The sequence below is a fragment of the Gopherus evgoodei genome, chromosome 13 (genome assembly GCF_007399415.2).
Source record: "Gopherus evgoodei ecotype Sinaloan lineage chromosome 13, rGopEvg1_v1.p, whole genome shotgun sequence".
Lineage (NCBI taxonomy): Eukaryota > Metazoa > Chordata > Testudines > Testudinidae > Gopherus > Gopherus evgoodei.
Window position 1 is genome coordinate 6,726,991 of NC_044334.1, and position 18,844 is coordinate 6,745,834.

At 43.5% G+C, this 18,844-nt stretch overlaps 1 protein-coding gene across 3 annotated transcripts in view; it reads right to left on the bottom strand.

Moving 5' to 3' along the window:
* Positions 1-686: 686 nt before the first annotated feature.
* WDR66 (WD repeat domain 66) overlaps positions 687-18,844 on the bottom strand; it is a 32,055-nt gene continuing 13,897 nt past the window's right edge. For 2 of the 3 annotated variants that reach the window (XM_030583293.1, XM_030583294.1), the window contains exons 12-22: positions 17,596-17,843; positions 17,354-17,502; positions 16,468-16,641; positions 15,148-15,332; positions 13,357-13,471; positions 11,034-11,197; positions 7,749-7,839; positions 7,399-7,542; positions 3,722-3,950; positions 2,393-2,494; positions 687-1,165 (exon numbers count right to left, since the gene is read on the bottom strand). In XM_030583293.1, the coding sequence (XP_030439153.1) occupies positions 1,011-1,165; positions 2,393-2,494; positions 3,722-3,950; positions 7,399-7,542; positions 7,749-7,839; positions 11,034-11,197; positions 13,357-13,471; positions 15,148-15,332; positions 16,468-16,641; positions 17,354-17,502; positions 17,596-17,843 (1,756 nt within the window). In that variant the 3' untranslated portion in view covers positions 687-1,010. The remainder of the gene's footprint in view (positions 1,166-2,392; positions 2,495-3,721; positions 3,951-7,398; positions 7,543-7,748; positions 7,840-11,033; positions 11,198-13,356; positions 13,472-15,147; positions 15,333-16,467; positions 16,642-17,353; positions 17,503-17,595; positions 17,844-18,844) is intronic. The other variant, XM_030583295.1, reaches the window with a different exon arrangement.

Sequence of the window (18,844 nt, forward strand, 5' to 3'; positions counted from 1 at the left end):
GAATGGAACACTTTTTAAGGGGCTACATGATTATGCAAAGACCTATTGGTGCTGAGGGGCACTGTAAAGAAGGAAATGAGTTCAACAACTCACTGATCTTTCTACAGCAACTTGCGTTGGCACCATTCCGCTGTTTATACAAACACTGAGTAAGACACTCTCCCATGGGCATTACCATACTAATTGGAATTAACACTCTCAAAAAAGAAATATAAAGTTGTTAGGAGCAAAATGGAAGCCCAATTTTTAATCCATCACAAAATAGAATGCTCCCTTCAGTAGGATTCATCCCTGTGGTATATTCAGATATAGTACTTAATTTTAATTGCTATTTTACTGTAAAGTTTTTGTTAATAAACTTTTCCATAATATGCTAAAAGTGGACTATATTAGCGCAGCTTTGCATTACACCGTTAGTGTAAACCTGCCCTAAAGCTAATGTTACCGGTCACAGGAGGATTCCTCCCAGGACAGGGGATTATGGATGGCATAGAGCTACTATGCCAGCTCATATTTCACTCTTCTCCCTGCCTCCTTATGCCATGGTGATTCCTGATTGTCCTAATGGCCCACTGGACCATTAGATGGATTTAGAGCAAAACCATAATGTTGCACTCTGAAGAGACCTCTTCAGGGCAGAATTTGTGATTGATACCATGATGTCAGTCTTAGCAGCAAGTTTACTTAACCCAATCCTGTGTTTAGTGCATTCATTGAGGAGGTCATTGATCAGCAACACATGGTGTCCTTAGGGACAGAGTAAGCTGCTTCCTCTTGAGCTCCAAACTCAGAACTCCCTCGTGGTTGCTGCTTGACTATTGGCCCAGACTTTGTGAAGTGTTTTAATCCTATGGCTTTATGACACGCTGTCATAGAGTTTCAGGTATGTTTAAGTTTATGTTATCTTTATTTTATAATAAATACAAAAATATAGTTTCCCAGGGGTTTGAGGAGAAAAGATGATTACAGAAAATGCATTTCTGGGTAGAAAACTACAAACTCTGTGGCAATTATGACTCTGCTGACTCTATGCTACTCGTGAGTTCATAATTTTTTTCTGTCTCTGTTCCGTCTGGTTCAGAAGTAGGTAAGCCAAGAATATCAGCAGTAAATATCTCTGCTGTGATTTCCTCTGGAATTTCTTCTTCCAACAAAGCTGCTGCACCTGGAGGGGGAAAAAAAAACAACCACCCCCAAAGCAATCAGGTTTCCAGATCAATAGGACTTGTCAGCAGCAATGTGGAATGGAATGTCTACAAAAATACGTGTAAGGGGCCTTATATAGTATCAGTTTAATACTTAATAGGTCCCCTGTCACGGAACAAAAGCACTGATCCTGTGAGGTGCAGCACACCTTCAACTCCCACTGAGAACTAGATCTAAACTAAATGATCTATAGCACTATACTTGTCCATTCCATCTCTGACTCCTCTAATCCTGCACAGCTTTTTTTCCTGTTACTTATCCATGATTTTCTTGAAGATAGTTACAAAGCCATCTTCAGCATGCTGTATTTTGAATACTGTTATTCAGATATCTGCAGACTCCACTCAATTGCTTTAATAACAATATTCATTTTCTGTTTCAAGTAATTTAGGCATAAAAGAACATATTTAGGCCCAGATCCTTATAAAAAATTACTTGGGACCTTTAACATCTCTGCAGAATGGACTGGTCCTTGGTTAATAAGATCTCATCTGTAAAACTCACACCCAGTAAACTGCACAACACTCACTGTATCTACTTCGGAAGGACAAAGTGCTGTTTCTATCCTGCTGTGATTTGATTTGAATCTAGGGTTCCAAGGAATCTAGGTATTTCAAACCTGAGGTTTACACCACTAAGCTGTTCCCTCCAGGAGATGCACCTTCAGTAGGCATACATCAGTTGTGGAAAATCCCAACTGGATGTTATTGTAGACACTTAGGGATTGGGATACTCATTTCAGAAACTGCATGAATATGGCAGAAGTCAGGGGTTCCAATTACAATGGACAACTCTGCAAGGAACTGAAAATAATTTGCATATTATAGGATTCTACTTTGCGTGTGGATCACACGAGTGAGTGAGCCCTCCAGCAAATATCTCCAGTTTCCATTCCTAGACAGGAGATAAACATAAGGTAATGTAGTCAAGGACATTGTTACATTTCACTGGCTATTTAAATATATATGAGTTTCAGTCTGCAGTAGAACTTTTCCCCAATATCAGTGGAAGTTAAGTGCATGGACCAAGGACAGTATTTGGCCCTGTGACTATATTTTGTAATCCCAGCTGAACATTTTTAACAGCTATTGGAGTAACAAGGTAAATAGGATTTGCAGTTTAATTATTATATTAAAGGAACTGAAGCAATCTTATTTCTTTGTTTCATAGAACATTCATCCTGTACCTGAGGGATCATAGATGCCCAGCTCAGATCTCCCACCCTCTGGATTCATGCCCAACAGGGTGGTAAGACACTCTGCCAGCTCCTCCTCTGTCATATGCTCCCCTACACATAAAGCAAAAACACAATCTCTAAGCTGTCTCATTAACACAAACTCAGCACAAACATATCTAGCAAGAATGGCATAAGGACAAAATAGGATGGTTTAGGTTCCTCCGGGGCTAGCCAGTACCACCATTCAGAATGCATGATCACAGTGCAAGAAATTTGATCCAAGAAAAATTTGTTCTTGTGAAAACATTAGTTTTTGGCATATAAATTAGGTTTCTGGGAGGGGGAAAGGCTACTGGATCTGACTTGTTGGGCCCAGTTGCACCTACAGCAGTTTTCACTCTTCCTTTTCATACAAATTCCCAGCTCAGATCAGTGGTCTACTGGCAGTAGCCAGCGCCACAACAATTCAGAGGAAGGTGCAAGAAAACATTTAGTCAACTGTTACAGAATAGCCTGCACATAGGAGTTTATTCCTAACCTCCATCAGTCAGTGGCTTATGCCCTGAAGCATGAGGATTTATATCCCTTTTAAAAATGTTTTATGCTATGTCATGTATTTGTGGATGCTCTCATCATCCATATGTGTGTCTAATCCCTTTTAACTTCCTGGTAAGCCCTTTACCTCGATACCATGTGGCAATGATTTCTACAGGTTGAGAATGTGTGGGTTAATACAGTATTTCCTCTTATCCATTTTAAATTTGCTGTTTTTCAGCTGACTTGGGTGCTGTCTTGTTCTTATAATAAGAGAGGGAATATAGAAGTACCTAATTTACCTTCTCTGTGCCAATGCCATTAATTTTGGATATCTTTATCATGTTCCCTCTCATTCACCTCATCTCTAAACTAAACCATCCCAATCTTTTCAATCTCTCCTCATATGAAGTCATTCCAAACGTCTAATAATTTTCATCACTCATTTCTGGATTCTCTTCAATTTCTATTACTACTTTTTTGGAGATCATGTGAGTTGAACTGAATATACTATTCATGGTGAGGGCACACAATCAATTAATATAATGGCATTATAATATTCTTTAAGATCCACCTTCTTCAGATAGCAGATGGAATATTTGGAGTGTGCAGCGATTTTCAAACAGGAGGATACAATCCAGTTGAGACAACGTATGTGGTTATTTAATTTAAAATTCTAAGACAGATGAGGTAACGTGCCACCTATCGAAACCTGTCTCCAGATAACTTTTCACTGCAATGGATACTCTTTTAAATGAAGGACAGAACAAGCAAACATAAAACTGATGTTAGGAAAACGCTCACCTCTGCACTGAAGTTGTTGCAGTAAGTCTCCTCTGTTGATAACGATTTCTCCATTCTCAGTATCATAACCAAGAACTTGGAAGGCATTTTGTATTTCTTTCATTGACAAGCCAAATGCTGGTCGATGATTTATATAAAGCTTGATAAAATCCCCTAAATTGATATTTGTAACGTGTTTTCCAGTGTGCACGTACTCACTAAATTTGACTTCATTTATCATGTCCTCAATCTAAAAGTCAAGACAAAAGACACTTATACAAGGTGGGTTTCTTTTAAAGCATTGGACCAGTTTCTGATCTCAGGGATGCCAATATAAATCCAGAATAATTCCACTGAAGTCACTGGATTTACTTTGGATTTACACCACTATAACTGTGATTAGAATCTAGCCTCAGATTAGTTGACAGTGTCTCTTTAAAGAAGTTGTTTACCACATCAAAATTACATCAACCCCAGAAGTACAATTCCTGCAATACACTGGGGTCTTTCTGTTATTCTCAGAGAAGCATTTTGTCTGGGATGTAATATACTGGGGAAATCTTTCGTTATAAGATGTATCCAACAATTGACATGAGAGTGGGAAGGAATGATTCCCCCACAGGCCATGCAGTGAAGGCAGAGCAATTCTCTGGCTGCCTCACTGCAGCCCTCATTGCAGCTGTGTCTCCACTCTGGGGACAGTGAGTCCACCAAATGGTGACTCCATCTTGCTACAAACAAGTGTGCAGGAAGTCTCCACGCATGCAGCTGGCTATGTGATATGCACATCATGAATGACCTTCCAAAAGTCTCCTCCTTCCACTCCCGCTACCAATACCCACTCATCCTGTGCAGAAGAACTGCCTCTGGGGCCCTCTGCAACTGCAGAGGACTGGACTTTGCTCGTAGGGTCCCACATCCTGCCCTTTATTTCCCTGTATCACTCATACAGCAGTCCTTCTATTGGGCAGTCAGGCAGTAACTGCCTCTTTGTCACTTGCAGTTAAACAGCTTTCCTGAAGCCTGCTGCTGTGAGTCAGAGTGGCATGCAGCCTTGCAGATGTTTGAGAGGAAAGGCAAGTTCTGTTCCATGCCTTTATTGTGCTCATGTTTAAAGAGGCAGCAGCCTCCTTACAGTTACAAATGGAGCTAAATGTTGGGAGAATTCCCAGTGCCAACACGTACCAAGCATTCTACTCCCCAGGAAGGCAGGCCAATGCAAAGCCTCCATGGGGAGGCTTTTGCATTCAGCCCTGGGCCTTTGTCCTCATGTCACAAGTTTTTCCACTGAATGGTGCTCAGAGAAGATGGAAATCATGGACTTATATTTTTGCCCTGGCAAATGCCATGCAGGGCAAGAACAGAACATTTCACTCAGCTCTAGCTGATCTGGGATTAAGTTTTATCCCGTCCTAGTGAATTACAAAAGAAAAATTCTCCAGCTCCCAAGAGCTCCTGCTAGTGGATTCCATGCTGATTTTTCCCCTCTCACTTTTTATTTAATAAAATGCTCGGGAGGAGAAGAATTTTCATTCTGTGAATTAATATTGTCCCACCTACTTTGTGAAGCAGATCATAGGTTGCCTAGTTTCAGGGTAGTTTCCTTGACTGAAATGCTGTCCTCTAATTTCTTACAGATTATTTATCAGGAGATATTCCTCATGCCTCCTTTAGCAACTGTGGATGAGAGGAATATATTCTCTTTTTCCCCACCAGCAGGAGATGCCAATGTAATGAGCCCAGGAAAACATCTAACTATATACAAAATTATAGTACCAATGCAGGACGCTGCACCAGCTCATCCTAAGATTAGACCAACTTCTGCAGCTCCAGAAGCCCCAAGAAAAGTCTGCTAAGGGAAGGCTGCATTGATGAAAAGTGCCCAGAACTTTCCTTCTGCTGGATCCCCAGAGAAAGAGTGCCACAGGGCTGGTGGGGTGGATTCCCTCAGTGCAGCCTCCATCATTGGGGTTCCTATGGAGCCCCAGCAGCAATTGAAGCTTGTTCCCTGGCAGAAAGCCTGACAGAATACAGCAGTGATGCCACTGCTTAGTCTTCTCCCTTGGAGAGAATTTCTCCTGGATGAAGGGACTAGGCCGGCCCTGAAAGTTGTAATTTACACCTCCTTGCAACAGAGTCAATAAATCTGCTCCAGGTACCTTAATTTCCTTTCTGCCAGGTTGCTGTGCTATAAATTAGGTATGTGTAAATACAAACTGCCTCAGAAATACTATTACAATAGGATAAGAATCATCAACCTTATTAAGGGATTTATCTCTAGCTACAGTACAAAGAGGATTTGAGGCTTAAAACTCCTGAGAAATTTTTGATAAAAAAAAGCCCCCCCATTGCTGCAACCTGACAAATAAAACTTTGCGAGATTTTCATAAGAATTTAAGTCAAACATTTATCAGTTAGTGAAGGATGGTGAGGTCCCTTGCAGGTGAAAGGTGCTTTCTCTATGTAAAAACATTCTCATCATTAATATAAGGCACAAAGGGAAGGAAAACAAGAGGCTTTAGACTATATGGATGAGTCAGTGTATAGAGCTGAAAGTTCCAAAGCCCCATTTGTATAAAACAACACTTAACACAAGCAGAAGAAACTCAGGGTGGGCCCCAATTTGACCTGGAGGGACCCCCTATAGCACAAGTGCTGGAACTAGGGCTGTGAGGGGTGCTGCAGCACCCCTGACTTGAAGTGGTTTCCATTATATGCAGGGTTTACAGTTTGGTTCAATGGCTTTCAGCACCCCCACTATACACATTGTTCAAGCACCCCTGCCCTATAGGATGAAAGGAGAGTCCACTCTTCATGCTTTCAGTTTCTTTTCTGAGGCAACCAACCTCTCTTCTGAGGTGCCAATTATGGGTGTGATTTTTGTGTTGTGAGCACTTACTCTCTGGGAACTGGACTGAGGCCACCAAACACCTGACAGATGAAACTTTTGAACTCCATTTACTTGGGATGGATTTGTCCATCCAATCTAAAGGTGAAAGGTTCCTTTTACCAAGCCTGAGAGTAGGGCAGGGGTGGCCAGCCTGTGGCTCCAGAGCCGCATGCGGCTCTTCAGAAGTTAATATGCGGCTCCTTGAATAGGGTGCTGACTCTGGGGCTGGAGCTCCAGGCACCAACTTTCCCCTGCTCAACCCCAGGCCCTGCCCCCACTCCACCCCTTACTCCAAGGCCCCCACTCCTTCCTGCCCCCTCTCCTGAGCCTGCTGCACCCTTGCTCCTCCCCCCTCCATCCCAGAGCCTCCTGTACACTGTGAAACAGCTGATCGCAGGGAGCAGGAGGCACGGGGAGGGAGGGGGGAGGTGCTGATTGGCAGGGCTGCTGGTGGGCAGGAGGTGCTGAGGGTGGTGGGGCATGGGGGCTGATGGGGGCTGCTGATATATTACTGTGGCTCTTTGGCAATGTACATTGGTAAATTCTGGCTTCTTCTCAGGCTCAGGTTGGCCACCCCTGCCCTAGAACAATCCAGTCCCCTAGTGGTCCTGAATCTTTACTTTATCTCTTACATTTTTTATAAAAGATACAGAGTCAGATTTTGATCAAAGTTACACTAATGTAGTTCTAGACTAAATACATTTAAAATCCATGGATTTATTGCAGATCTAGCCCGTCTGACTGAGATCAGAAATTGGCCGATCGCATACCCTGTAAACACAATCATTCTCTTTGGTAAAAAACAAACCTTTTCCTCTGATGGATAAAACCCCATTGCTCTCATTACAAATGGAACTTCCTCCAAGGGAATATGTGTTGACACCTGTCTGGTCTTCATTGAATCAATACCCTGACTGCGCAGCTGTGCATAGTAAAAATAGTCCTCCAGTTCCTGAGAGAAAATCAAATGAAGTACAACGAAGTTCAGTTTCTCAACATGCATGGCACATAAACCTCTCTGAAGATATACTAAAAGGCATATCAATGAAATTATTGTTAAAGCAGATTTGGACCTCCACAATTTGTCAGACCCGTATAAATTAATTCTAACATATTAACCAGCTGTTACCACACAATGTTTACTGTGACTGTAATTACCCTGAAGAATTCACCATCTCTGCCGCCATCCAAAAGGTTGTAAAATGGGATCAAATCCTCACCGCCCAGAGAAACAGCAGCCTCCAAAGCACTATGGTAATAACAAAAAGATAGCTCAGAAAGGGTTCGTGTAAGGAAAAATGTTCTGTTTCCCTTTCCAGTCATTGCTGCCAGCCACACAGAAACTTATAACAAACAAACAAATAAAATCCGCTCAAAACTCAGAACAAACAGGGAAAGGTATAGTTCTAAGTTGAAACTTATGCTACTCTATTAACAGTCAGCACTTCTACAGCACTTTCTAGCCCAGGATTTCCCAGTGTTTTACATACAATAGCCTAGTATAGTAGGTAATTATTATTGTGTGTGTCTCTGGTCTAATGGAATGAGCACAGGGCTAGGAACCAGGAGATGGGTTTTAATCCTGGCTTTGCCACTGACTTGGTGTGTAGTCTTTGTGTGACGTTTAACTTTTCTGTGTCCTGGTTTCCCCATTTATAAAGTGTGTTACTTCACAGGAATGTTGTGGGCATTAATTAGCTTATGTCAGGCCAGCACAGGTAATGGGCTAGTGCGCAGAGCTTTCCATAGAACAATCAAACTTTAGCTCCTAGTTCCCGGACTCTAACAATTACACACACTCCTTCCCGGTAAGATATTAGGCTCTGTCACTCAGGCGCTCTATTCTCCACAGTGGAAGACAATGTCCTAGATGCATTGTACATGTAAAAATTCCGCTCTAGCTCCATGAGCTGTCATCTAAATTTCAGTTTCATAGGCGGTAGAGACAAAAGAGCCAGATGTGTTAGTCAGGATGCAGAAAAGTAACAGCTCCCACAATGAAAACAGCCCAAGACACTACAATAGCCTGCTATTGCAATAACATCAGCAACATCCCGGTGCATTCATGACAGCATGGCATCAGCTCTGATCTGCACCTTTGGTGTGCTGTTCTCCATTGTGCTATCTGCAAGTTTTATGATTTTTTATAATTAAGTTATTTGACATTAAACATAGTGGAGAGACAGAAAATACCAGAAGCAGCAGTAAAGTGTTAATTAGCTCATAAAGAGCCTTGCTCCAAGAGCAAATTACATACAAATTCAGTGATGCCAGGACCATGGCCAACCATTATAAAGAAGGAGCATTTACATCCTATTGCCCACTCCGACCCCCACCTGATTAAGCCAGATGAAATGGAAAAAGAAAATACATAAATCCACTGCTCTCCCACCAGGGCTTCCTTTGCTGTGGCAGCTCAGAAGTTGCTCTGTGCCCTCACTGCTCTGCAACTGGCTGGTATTACTAGGGAATCATCAGGAGGAGCTCTGTTCATAGTGTGCAGTGTCTGAACTGAATTCTTTGCAGAGTGAGCGTGTTTGAGGAATAAAGCCCTAGGTGCACTCCAAAGGGCAACAAGGTGTTCTTCAGCAATATCTTAAAGCCAGCCCCAGCAGGGATGATGTAGCAGAAATCAAAGAGAGGATGAATTCCCACCTTACATCCGATGGCGAAAGATACTATGGAAAACCCTAAGGCAGACAGATATATAGCTAACCCTCTAACCTAAACCATCCTTCAGTTCTAGCTCTGAGAGTGAGTAAGCACCATCTCCTCCTTTTTCAAACATGAAGTTACGCTGCACTGAAAAGGCTGGTGTCAGAGCATTTGCAGCTGCTTGCTTCAGGTTGCTGTTTGCATCTATCTATCCAGGCATTCATAGCGCGCTTGGCACTGTGGTAGCCTCACCCCACCTTTTGCTCACATCAGAATGAATAGCCCAGACATTAAAGGCAACAAACATGGCCTCTCTTTCTGGCGTCTTTACCAAGGGACGTATAAAAAGGCTTTTGGAGGAGGTGTCCCCTTCTCAGATATCGATGGCACAGCTTTTTGGCACAGCTCTTCAGTTGGAAGCTGACAAAGGAAAGTTCCACGCTTGCTGCCAGAGCAGCACAAAACTGGCACATACAAGCAGTCCTTACTCACAGGAGCAGTCCCAGTTACTTCAGATTACCTACTCATGGGCAAGGCATTAGAGTTGTTCGTCCTAAATCCATTCTGCAAATGCATGGGGGATTTCCTAGACAATACCAGACCATTCCATTTGGAAACTGGATAGTCTATATCAACACTTCTCTATTGTTTTTCATCCTGCGGGGCATTTTGTAAGAAACAGATGCTCCTGTAGACCCACCTCCCTGCCCAAATGTCAAAATCCCCACTGCCTGGCTCTAGAACGATCCCAGACTGTGGCCTCTCAGGCAGGGATCTTAAAATCCATGTTTTATAAATGATTTAGCACATACATAGAACCTTTCATATTCAAAGCACTTTAAAAATACTCATTTATTAATGAAGAAGCCTATGAAGTAGGTAGGTCAGAATGATCAGCCCCTTTTAACAGATGATGAAGCCAAGAGGATAAGAGATATTCCAAAGCTCCCAGAGGGAGTCAGTATCCAACCCAGGATTAGCACTTATGAGTTTTTGATTCCCACTCCTGTGCTCAGGTCACAAGAGCACATCGGTGTTTGCATTCACCGTGGGTGAGATCCTGCAAAGTACTGAGTACCCTAAACTCCCATTGACTTCCATGTGACATAAGGGTGTTCAGTGTCTCACAGGATCTGGCCCTTGGCTGGCGGTGCAGAAGCCTAGGAAATACCAGGATTCTAATAACTTAGTCCAAAAACAGGATCCTTAATTATAAATTGGTGGGAGAGGGAATTGTGGATTCCATTGCCAATCCTCTTGGATGACGTGATGGGTAACTGGACACTTGGGATGAGATTTTCAAGAGTTCAGCATCCTTAGTGATTCCACTTGAGAACACCTTTGAAAATCTGCCCACCTCGGTTAGGTGCCTAAATGGGAGCTGAGCCCTTTTTGAAAATCTTGCTCCAGTTGTGGGTCCGGAGCACGTGTGAAGATCTAGCCCTCTCTGTTTTAACTGCAGCCCTTCTAGCAAACCAACGCTGGATTAGGTAACATTTTAAACAAAGCTGAATGCAGGTGTCAGTGCTGCACAGGATGGTATTAAAGTCACGCTTGCACCAGGGTACCTATATTAATGCTTCTTGTCTGAATGAGTTTTAGGGGCTTCAATGTTAAGCCTTTCTGAAGCGGAATGGTATCCTTTGGGATGAATGTCCCTATATAAGCATAAGTTCATTGCCAGCAGGACATATGCTTTAGCTGTGTTGGTCACAGTTGTGTAAAGGGACAGAGCACATCGCGAGCAATGAGAACAGCATGCTCTGCTTTTCCCTGGTGTTTACTCACTTGACATTAATTTCCCATTTCATCACGATGCAATCGTTCCCCCCAGCTGTAAAGACATGGCATCCGTCGTAGGAACTAGCAAGGTTGGAGACACCTCCTGGATGGCAAATGAAAGCCGAGGACTTGTGGGGGTTACCATCAATGGGCAAAATCTGCAAGCCAACCTACCAAGAAAAAGGGTAACTCCATGGTGATTGGCACTTTTATACAGATTCAGCTCTTTTAGTATTAGACAGTGTTGGTGGCCTGTGTTATACAGGTGGTGAGACTATATGATCTGTAGTTCCTTCTAGCCTTATGCTCTATGACCTATGTGACACAGAGGGGTAAACTCTACCCCCTCGTAGGCCGGCTAGGAATCTGGTCTGTCCATTGTGGAGGGTTCTGTAGTGACAGGAACCCACTCTCAGCCTGCTCTGCAAATACTCCTGCAGCACTGAGACTGCAAGAGCTCATGAGGCTGTGTCCTGAATCTGCATCTTCTGCATGGGGTTCTCAAATCCTGTCCATTCTAGTGCCATGGAAATGCACCGGTTCTGGGGTGCACAGAGACCTCCATGGTAATGAAAATGAGACAAGATTTACCCCAGAAATATTCCAGTGTGGACGAAAAGGCTGACTACGGAAGGGCCCATCAATATGTAAATCTAAAGTTTTACCACACTGTTCCACGAGTCAGTGTGAATTTCAGAGGCGCAAGCTGTGCTGGCCCTAATGACAGCCTTCTACAGATCATCCAACCTCTATGCTATGCATGTAGGGGCCACGTTCTGCTTTCGGATGTAATCACACTGTCTCCATTTGTGTTAATGGATTTCAGGTGCCCATATCAGGGAAGAATTTGCCACCTGAAAATCCAAATCAACAACCCAGGAAGGAATAACTGACATGGCTCTTTCGAGATAATCAAATCCCCAGAGCTGAATTCAGATCTGAGTGGAACCAGGAACCACCTAGTGACTTCACTGGAGTTATATCTGCTCACAGTAGGTCTGAACATGGGCCTGAAGCATTTGCAGCACCTAAGAAGCAGCTTTTTTTTTTTTTAAGTCACTAGTGTGTTATTCTACACTGTTCACCACTTCCGTACAGTAACCACACAGGGAGCTCAGCATAAACTGGTGGGAAACGCATCCATGGATGACAGGGTCTTTCCTCTAGGGAGAGCATGTCTAACAAAAAAACAGAATACACGCAGAAAAGGAAACAGCAAACTCCTGGCTTCGAGTTCAGTCCAGCTCCATAACCCCTGGGCTTGAAGCCAGCCCATCCCAAAAGCATTCTCACCCAGCTGTCTGCCAAGATCAAGCTTATAGCCCCTCCCCTGAGGAGCTGAGTGCAGAGGGGATGCTGAGCTGAGGTTAACTCCTTCTTCACCAGGGACAGGTAATGTTCATATATGGGGAAAGGGGTGGGTGTCAAAATTCAATACCATAGTTATTGACTATTCAAAGTACAGAGAAATACTGTGGTACCTGTGGGGAAATACTGATTTTTTTAAATGGTGACCACTGTGCATAGAAAGCAGTACAACTGACTCCCAAGTGAACTACAACAGAAAGGCTAAACAACTCCTCTGCACAATTCCCACCTCCCATTTCCCTTATCTCCTACTCCCAATTTCTCAGCTTCCAATACCTCTGGTCTCACCCAGCCCCACATCTTTCATTTAATCCCCCTCAATACCTCAGCTTCAGACCTGCACTCTCTTTCCACTTGTTTTGTTACTTGCCTTGCTGAACACATGCAGGACTAGATTACCTGAAACTCAGAACCTCCCACGTTTACGGTGAAACCTCCACTAAGGACCTGCATGTTTAGCAGGCAAACCTTTCTTCTAAGCAAGCACTTTAAAGTATTCCAGAGACTGAATTTTTCTCTCATGCTGCGTAGTTGCTATGGGCAGGTTTCACTATATGCACACACAGGTAGAGGATATGGCGAGGAGCACTATAGAAATATTTGATAGTATAAAAAACAATAAATACTATAACAGAATAATACCTACCTCTTAATAGCACTTTTCATTGGTAAATCTCAATGCAGGTCAATATCATTAGTCGCATTTGACCAATGAGAAAATTGATGCACAGAGACGGGAAGTAACTTGCCCAAGTTCACCCAGCAAGGCTATGGCAGAGCCAGGGATAGAATCTAAGTGTCCCTCATTATAGTCCAGTGCTCTATCCAGTTGGTAACACTGCCTCCTTTTAAATATCTCGTGTGTTTCTCCCTTAGGTACAACTGTACCTAAGGTTGTTCGCAATGTTATGCAAAACAATCCAAAAAGCATATCTGACATAAATATATGGGAACTCTGTACCTTATCTTTTGTAATATAGGCCAGATATCGTTTCTGTGGATCCTGACTGTTTGTTGCTGGAAGGATTTGTATCTTCTCAAGAGGGGACCCATAGGTTGGCCCCAGAAGTGTCTTTCTAAAGGAAAACAACATTTTCATTTATTCTATTCATCTTATCCATTTTTTCACACAAATGTTGCTGTGCACAAGAATGGGATTGGGCATGTGTGTGTGTATAGGGGTGTGAGAGTGTGAATTTAGTGCTGGTGAAAGGTGTCAAGATGACAGCTGTAGAGACCAAAATCTTCTACTCCAATTACCCTGTCTCTCTCCTTGGAAGAGCCACCATTGGGAGTGAGAGAAGAGTTTGGTCTCCATGGCTCAGTCAGTTATTGGTCTTCACTAAGGCCAGGTCCACACTACAGCGTTAAATCAATTTAAACAGCGTTAAATCGATTTAACGCTGTAACCGTCCACACTACAAGGCACTTAAAATCGATTTTAAGGGGTCTTAAAATCGATTTCTGTACTCCAGCTAAACGAAAGGAGTAACCCTAAAATCGATATTACTAAATCGATTTAGGGTTAGTGTGGACGGATATCGAAGTTATTGGTCCTATTCTCTTACTGAGCTACCCAGAGTGCACCACTCCGGAAATCGATGGTACCCTGGGACCATGGACGCACACCACCAAAGTAATGTGCCCTAGTGTGGACGCGTAAAATCGATTTTATAAAACCTGTTTTATAAAATCGATTTTACTAATATCGATTTAAAGCTGTAGTGTGGACGTAGGCTGAAGCAGCCTGGCTCCCACTAGATCAAATATCGGCTTCCCCTTGGGACTCTGCACTTTTGGTTGAAGAACGAACTGCTCAGCTTCCAAAACATCCAGCTCTTTAGACTCTGACAACAATTACACATCATTAAATAATCTCAGAGGGTTAGCATTCAGGGCAAGCTGGCAAAAGGAGCTTTTAAAGAACCATTCTCTTGGATCACTTCTGCAAACACTGTGATTAATTTAGTCACTAACATCCTCGATGGATGGTTAGTGTGTCCTCTGTGAGAGTGCTGGCTTCCATTCCATTAACTTGTGTTATCCAGTGATTAGTCATTTCTACAGGAAACTTAGGGAAAGCTAAGAGCTGAATTCTGCCCTCAGTTACATCCATCCAGGAAAATCTATCTCCAGGTATTTGATGTGCTCCATTAAGAACCTGGACTATTTCGGCTTCTGGTAAAAGGATATTTGGGCAGCTGTAGCAGTGAGACAGGAAAGGTGGATCCCATCAGTCTGGCTCGGAGAGCAGAGCAGAGAGAGGACTTGAGCTGGACTGGATGCTGGCTTCACATTCAGGTTTTCTTTATCTGAAAACCAATACAAGGTCCATCTGGGTTTAAAGACTGCTAGTTAGCTTTGTTGGCCAGGGTCAGATTCCTGTTGTAACTAGGGAAAACCTTCTGAACGGATATTTTGGTAGCTAGCACAGTCCAAGTTGAGGTACAGTGGCCTGATAACACAAGCAGCTTTATAGATGAAATCTGTGAAGCTATGCAGGACTCTATCACAATCACAATTTCCCTCCTCTTTTAGTAAAGAACATTGGGTCCAGTGGTTTGAACAGAGCGCAGGCACTCGGGACTCTGAGCTTCTATTCTCAGTTCTGACTCTCTGCATGTCCATTAGGCCAAATTCTTCAATAGTGTCCACTGATCTTGGGTGCACACCGAGAGGAGAAGATTGGGGGAAAGGGGAACAAGGTTTGACTCACTGTGAAAATAAACCAGGGTTTGAGTTTCCCAGTTACCTGCACATTTTGGTCGTAGCATTATAAAGCTTCATTTTGTACCGATTATTGGCAGTGAGAATAAAAGCTTCTGGAGTGAAGGGAGGGTACCAGGCCAAACACATTGGGATTGCGTTCTGTTCAATGCGGTCTCTTCGCAGGACGGCCAGGTATTCTTTACTGCTGCTGCCTAGATCATACTCCACCTGAATAGAACACAATGAACAAGATCCACGTGAAACAGCTGCACAGACTTGCCAGCAGTCAGGGTAGTCTGCTCCTCCCTAGTACCTTTTGTTTACACTACTGATCTGAATTCACATCCCCAAAAGCCCTGCATGGTAGGAGAGGAGATTTTCTGAGGTTTGTAAAATGTTACTGTTGCAACCTCTGCTCATGTATTCATAATTATTAAAGCTCACACGGATTATAACCTCACTGAGCTGATGCAATGTCAGGTACAGGGAACACAATAAGAACTCCACAGCAAAAGAAACTCAGCTCCCTGCTGACATGCTAAACCCTCAGCCAAAGCTGGAGGTGTGAATCCCCTAGCTGTGGAGGGTCCTGACTGCAGTGGAATTGGTGTTAGTTCACTGGGGGAACGAGTGTGGGAAGAATGTGGGGAACCTGTGTAGGGGTATATGGCCCCCTACACATCACAGGGACGCTGTTCCTTCACAGTAGGCTTTGGAATCCTGTGCTGGTGTATCCGCTGCTACATGCATCAGCTGGCCATTGCCTCTCATTGAGAAGGGTGCAACAAGACCTTGGGTCCATTGCACTCCACCCTTTGCTGCTCTGCAGCTTGGGGGCAAAGGGGGATAAGTCTTGCCCTATTGAAACTTCACAGCTCCAAAGGCAACTGGTATGGAGCCTGGGGGAAGGCTTTTCACCCCCAGTACCTAGACAGGTCTTGCAATATGAGGTGAAGCTCAAAGTGAGAGTCTACCTGGCTAAGAGAGGGAGCAGGTGACAGAGTCAAGGGCCCTTCACTGAGAATGCCCAGCTGCCAACTCCAGACATGTAAAGGGACAAGCCCACTGACTATCAACGATAGGGGCATAGTTGTTCTCAAATGGTGGGATGAAGAGTTGTCTCTCACACAGCCAGGACCTAAGACACACACGATTTCATACATGAAACCCAGCACCTGCAGTGTTATCTGGAAATGTTCAGGCTATGGATGACTAATCTGAGACCCAGAGGAGCTAAAGTAACTTACCCAAGGTCAAACAGCAAGTTGAGTCTGAACTGGGAATAGAACCTAGGAGTCCTGCCACTAAGCCCCTGCTCTAACCAGTAAACTGTACTGCCTTGCATGCTTTTAAGCAGACTTACCAACAGCCTGTCCTCCCCAAGGCTTAAGAGCCTTGGTTGATCGCTGTCTAAAAGGACTCCAAATATTATACTTCGAATTGGTTTATAATGTGAATGAAGCCCTGCTAGGTGCTCCCAGGATCTTTCACCATTTTTCCATATTCTTTTGTAAACAGTCACTGCATATTTTTCATCCTAAAATGACAATACAAATATTTTAGTTTATCTTCAGCCTGCATTTCTATTGTGTTCCCCCAGCTGTCAAGGACATTCTTAGCATTTTTAGCTCATCAGTCTGGCCTACATGCCTTTCTAACTATGTGCTGTAGAAGCCACAAGGAAAATGAGGTAAATAGAATGACAATAATAACAACAACAAACCTGATTGGGAGAAAGGATCTGAACAGAACCAACAAACACTAAAATGTGTTCAGGTTACAAACAAAAAGATATTTTTCTTAATTTCCAGTCCCCATGGGATGTATCATCATCAGTAATTAAGATTCTGCATTCCAAATGCAACCTCATTGCCTTCAGATACTGCCAGTTACATCGGTGCACCAAAATATGAAAATGAATTCACAATCCTTTTGATGATACGTGAGCCAGACCAGACTCCATCTGACTCTCCCATCACTCATACTGCAGGGATCAGAGGAGTAGAGATGTCAACACTTATTTTTGTCACTAGAATCAGCTGGTAGGGCTCTATATAGAGACAGGGAGCAGGTACACTGAGGAGGAAGGTGCCATTTTTACAAAGTCACAGCTTTGAGAGAGCTTTACGAGAGGGCGAGCGTTCCTGCCTGTTCTTCTTTCAGGATCATATCATGGCACAGGCTGTAAGTTCCAGTCCCACCAAAAGGTGCTGCAAGGAGAATACACATATATCTTGAGAAAAACTTACAGCAGTTGCAAGATACTGGGAATCATGAGAGAAGCTTATTTGAGTTACTGGGCCTCTTGAGTATTTGAACTCTTTGCAATCATCTTCTAATGAAATAGAATCAAGGATGTAAACGGTTCCATCAGTAAAACCAGCCGCCAGAAAAGAACCTAAAATAAACATCAGAGAACAATTATTGTACAGATCACTCATCTCAGGAAACCAGATGCTCAATCTTCAGTGAGATCTCAAGGTAAAAATACCTGCAGGGTCATAGGAGAGGCACTGGATACTGGCCCCCATAAAGATTCGGCTAATGAGGTACTTTGTCTGCATATAGTCCCACACCTTTAGCAGCCCACAGTGACTTCCTATGGCAATGAGAGGCTGGCTAGGGTGGCAAGCAATGGCATTAACAGCTTCCTTGGCCTCCTCCATTAATTTTTCCAGTTTTGTCCCCTCTGCTGTAATGTGAAGCACTGTTGCGTCCAACGTGGAGAGAATAAAATTCCTGTTAACATGAAGAAACAAACCCAATTTGATGAATTAGGCAGGTGGACTCTTTTCCCTCCCACTTACACAGCAGGCTAATTTCTTGTCAGTAATGTGGGGAATGATTGCTCCCTAAAACAATGGAAAGAATGGCTGCTCATCCATTCATTCATCTGTGTCTTTCGTGTATCTGGACTTCAGTTTCTGCACATACATAAGCAAAGATATATAAACCAAACAACTGACAATGCATATATGTTACTAAACTCTTATCGGGAAGTGGTTATCAACCATCCTGCAAAGTGAGAGACTGGCCCCAATGAAAGTGCCAAATCGTGAAGTCCTTTCTCAGAGCTCAGTTCTGTCACCCTTTACTGTACTTCCCAGGAATCACTCACTGACAACACACGGATTCTCTGTGGAGTCAGGAACTACTTAGCAAGCCTAAAGCCATGAACTGTGTTTGAAAAAGAGTTGGCATTAGAAACCAGTGGTTCCTGGGCCTCAGTCCTGTGCTCAGACCACACCTCCTCTCTCTAGCATTTGTAAGCCTGCTCTGACTTCCGCTGTGGGGCACGAGAGACTTTCAGTCACTTGTCCTGGCGTGAAGGTTGGTGTGCCAGAGCTGGTGGGGGTGTGTGTATCTGCCTGGCCAAAAGAAGCTGCTGCAATTCCTGGTTAGGCAGAAGGTCTGCAGAGGTTGCTAGCTGCAATCTCCATCTATACATTTAATGATGGGACCCTAAGAGTAAGAGCGTCTTTTAACCTTTCCCTTTGCTTTTCCACCACTTCTTATTCCCAGAGGGGCTGCCAGTGCCAGGAAACTACAGCAATTACTCAGGAGGAGGAACCAGACAGAGGAGATCGATAGGGAAAATACCTATTCCCTGAGGCAGAACTCAGGTTTACAGAGGAGTCTATCTATGCCCCACAGCTCCCTGGAGAACATGTGAAATTTAAAACTGTTGCCGTAAGAGTCTAAAAACTCTGCATAAGGAAGCTCTGTTTCAGGCTGCAGGC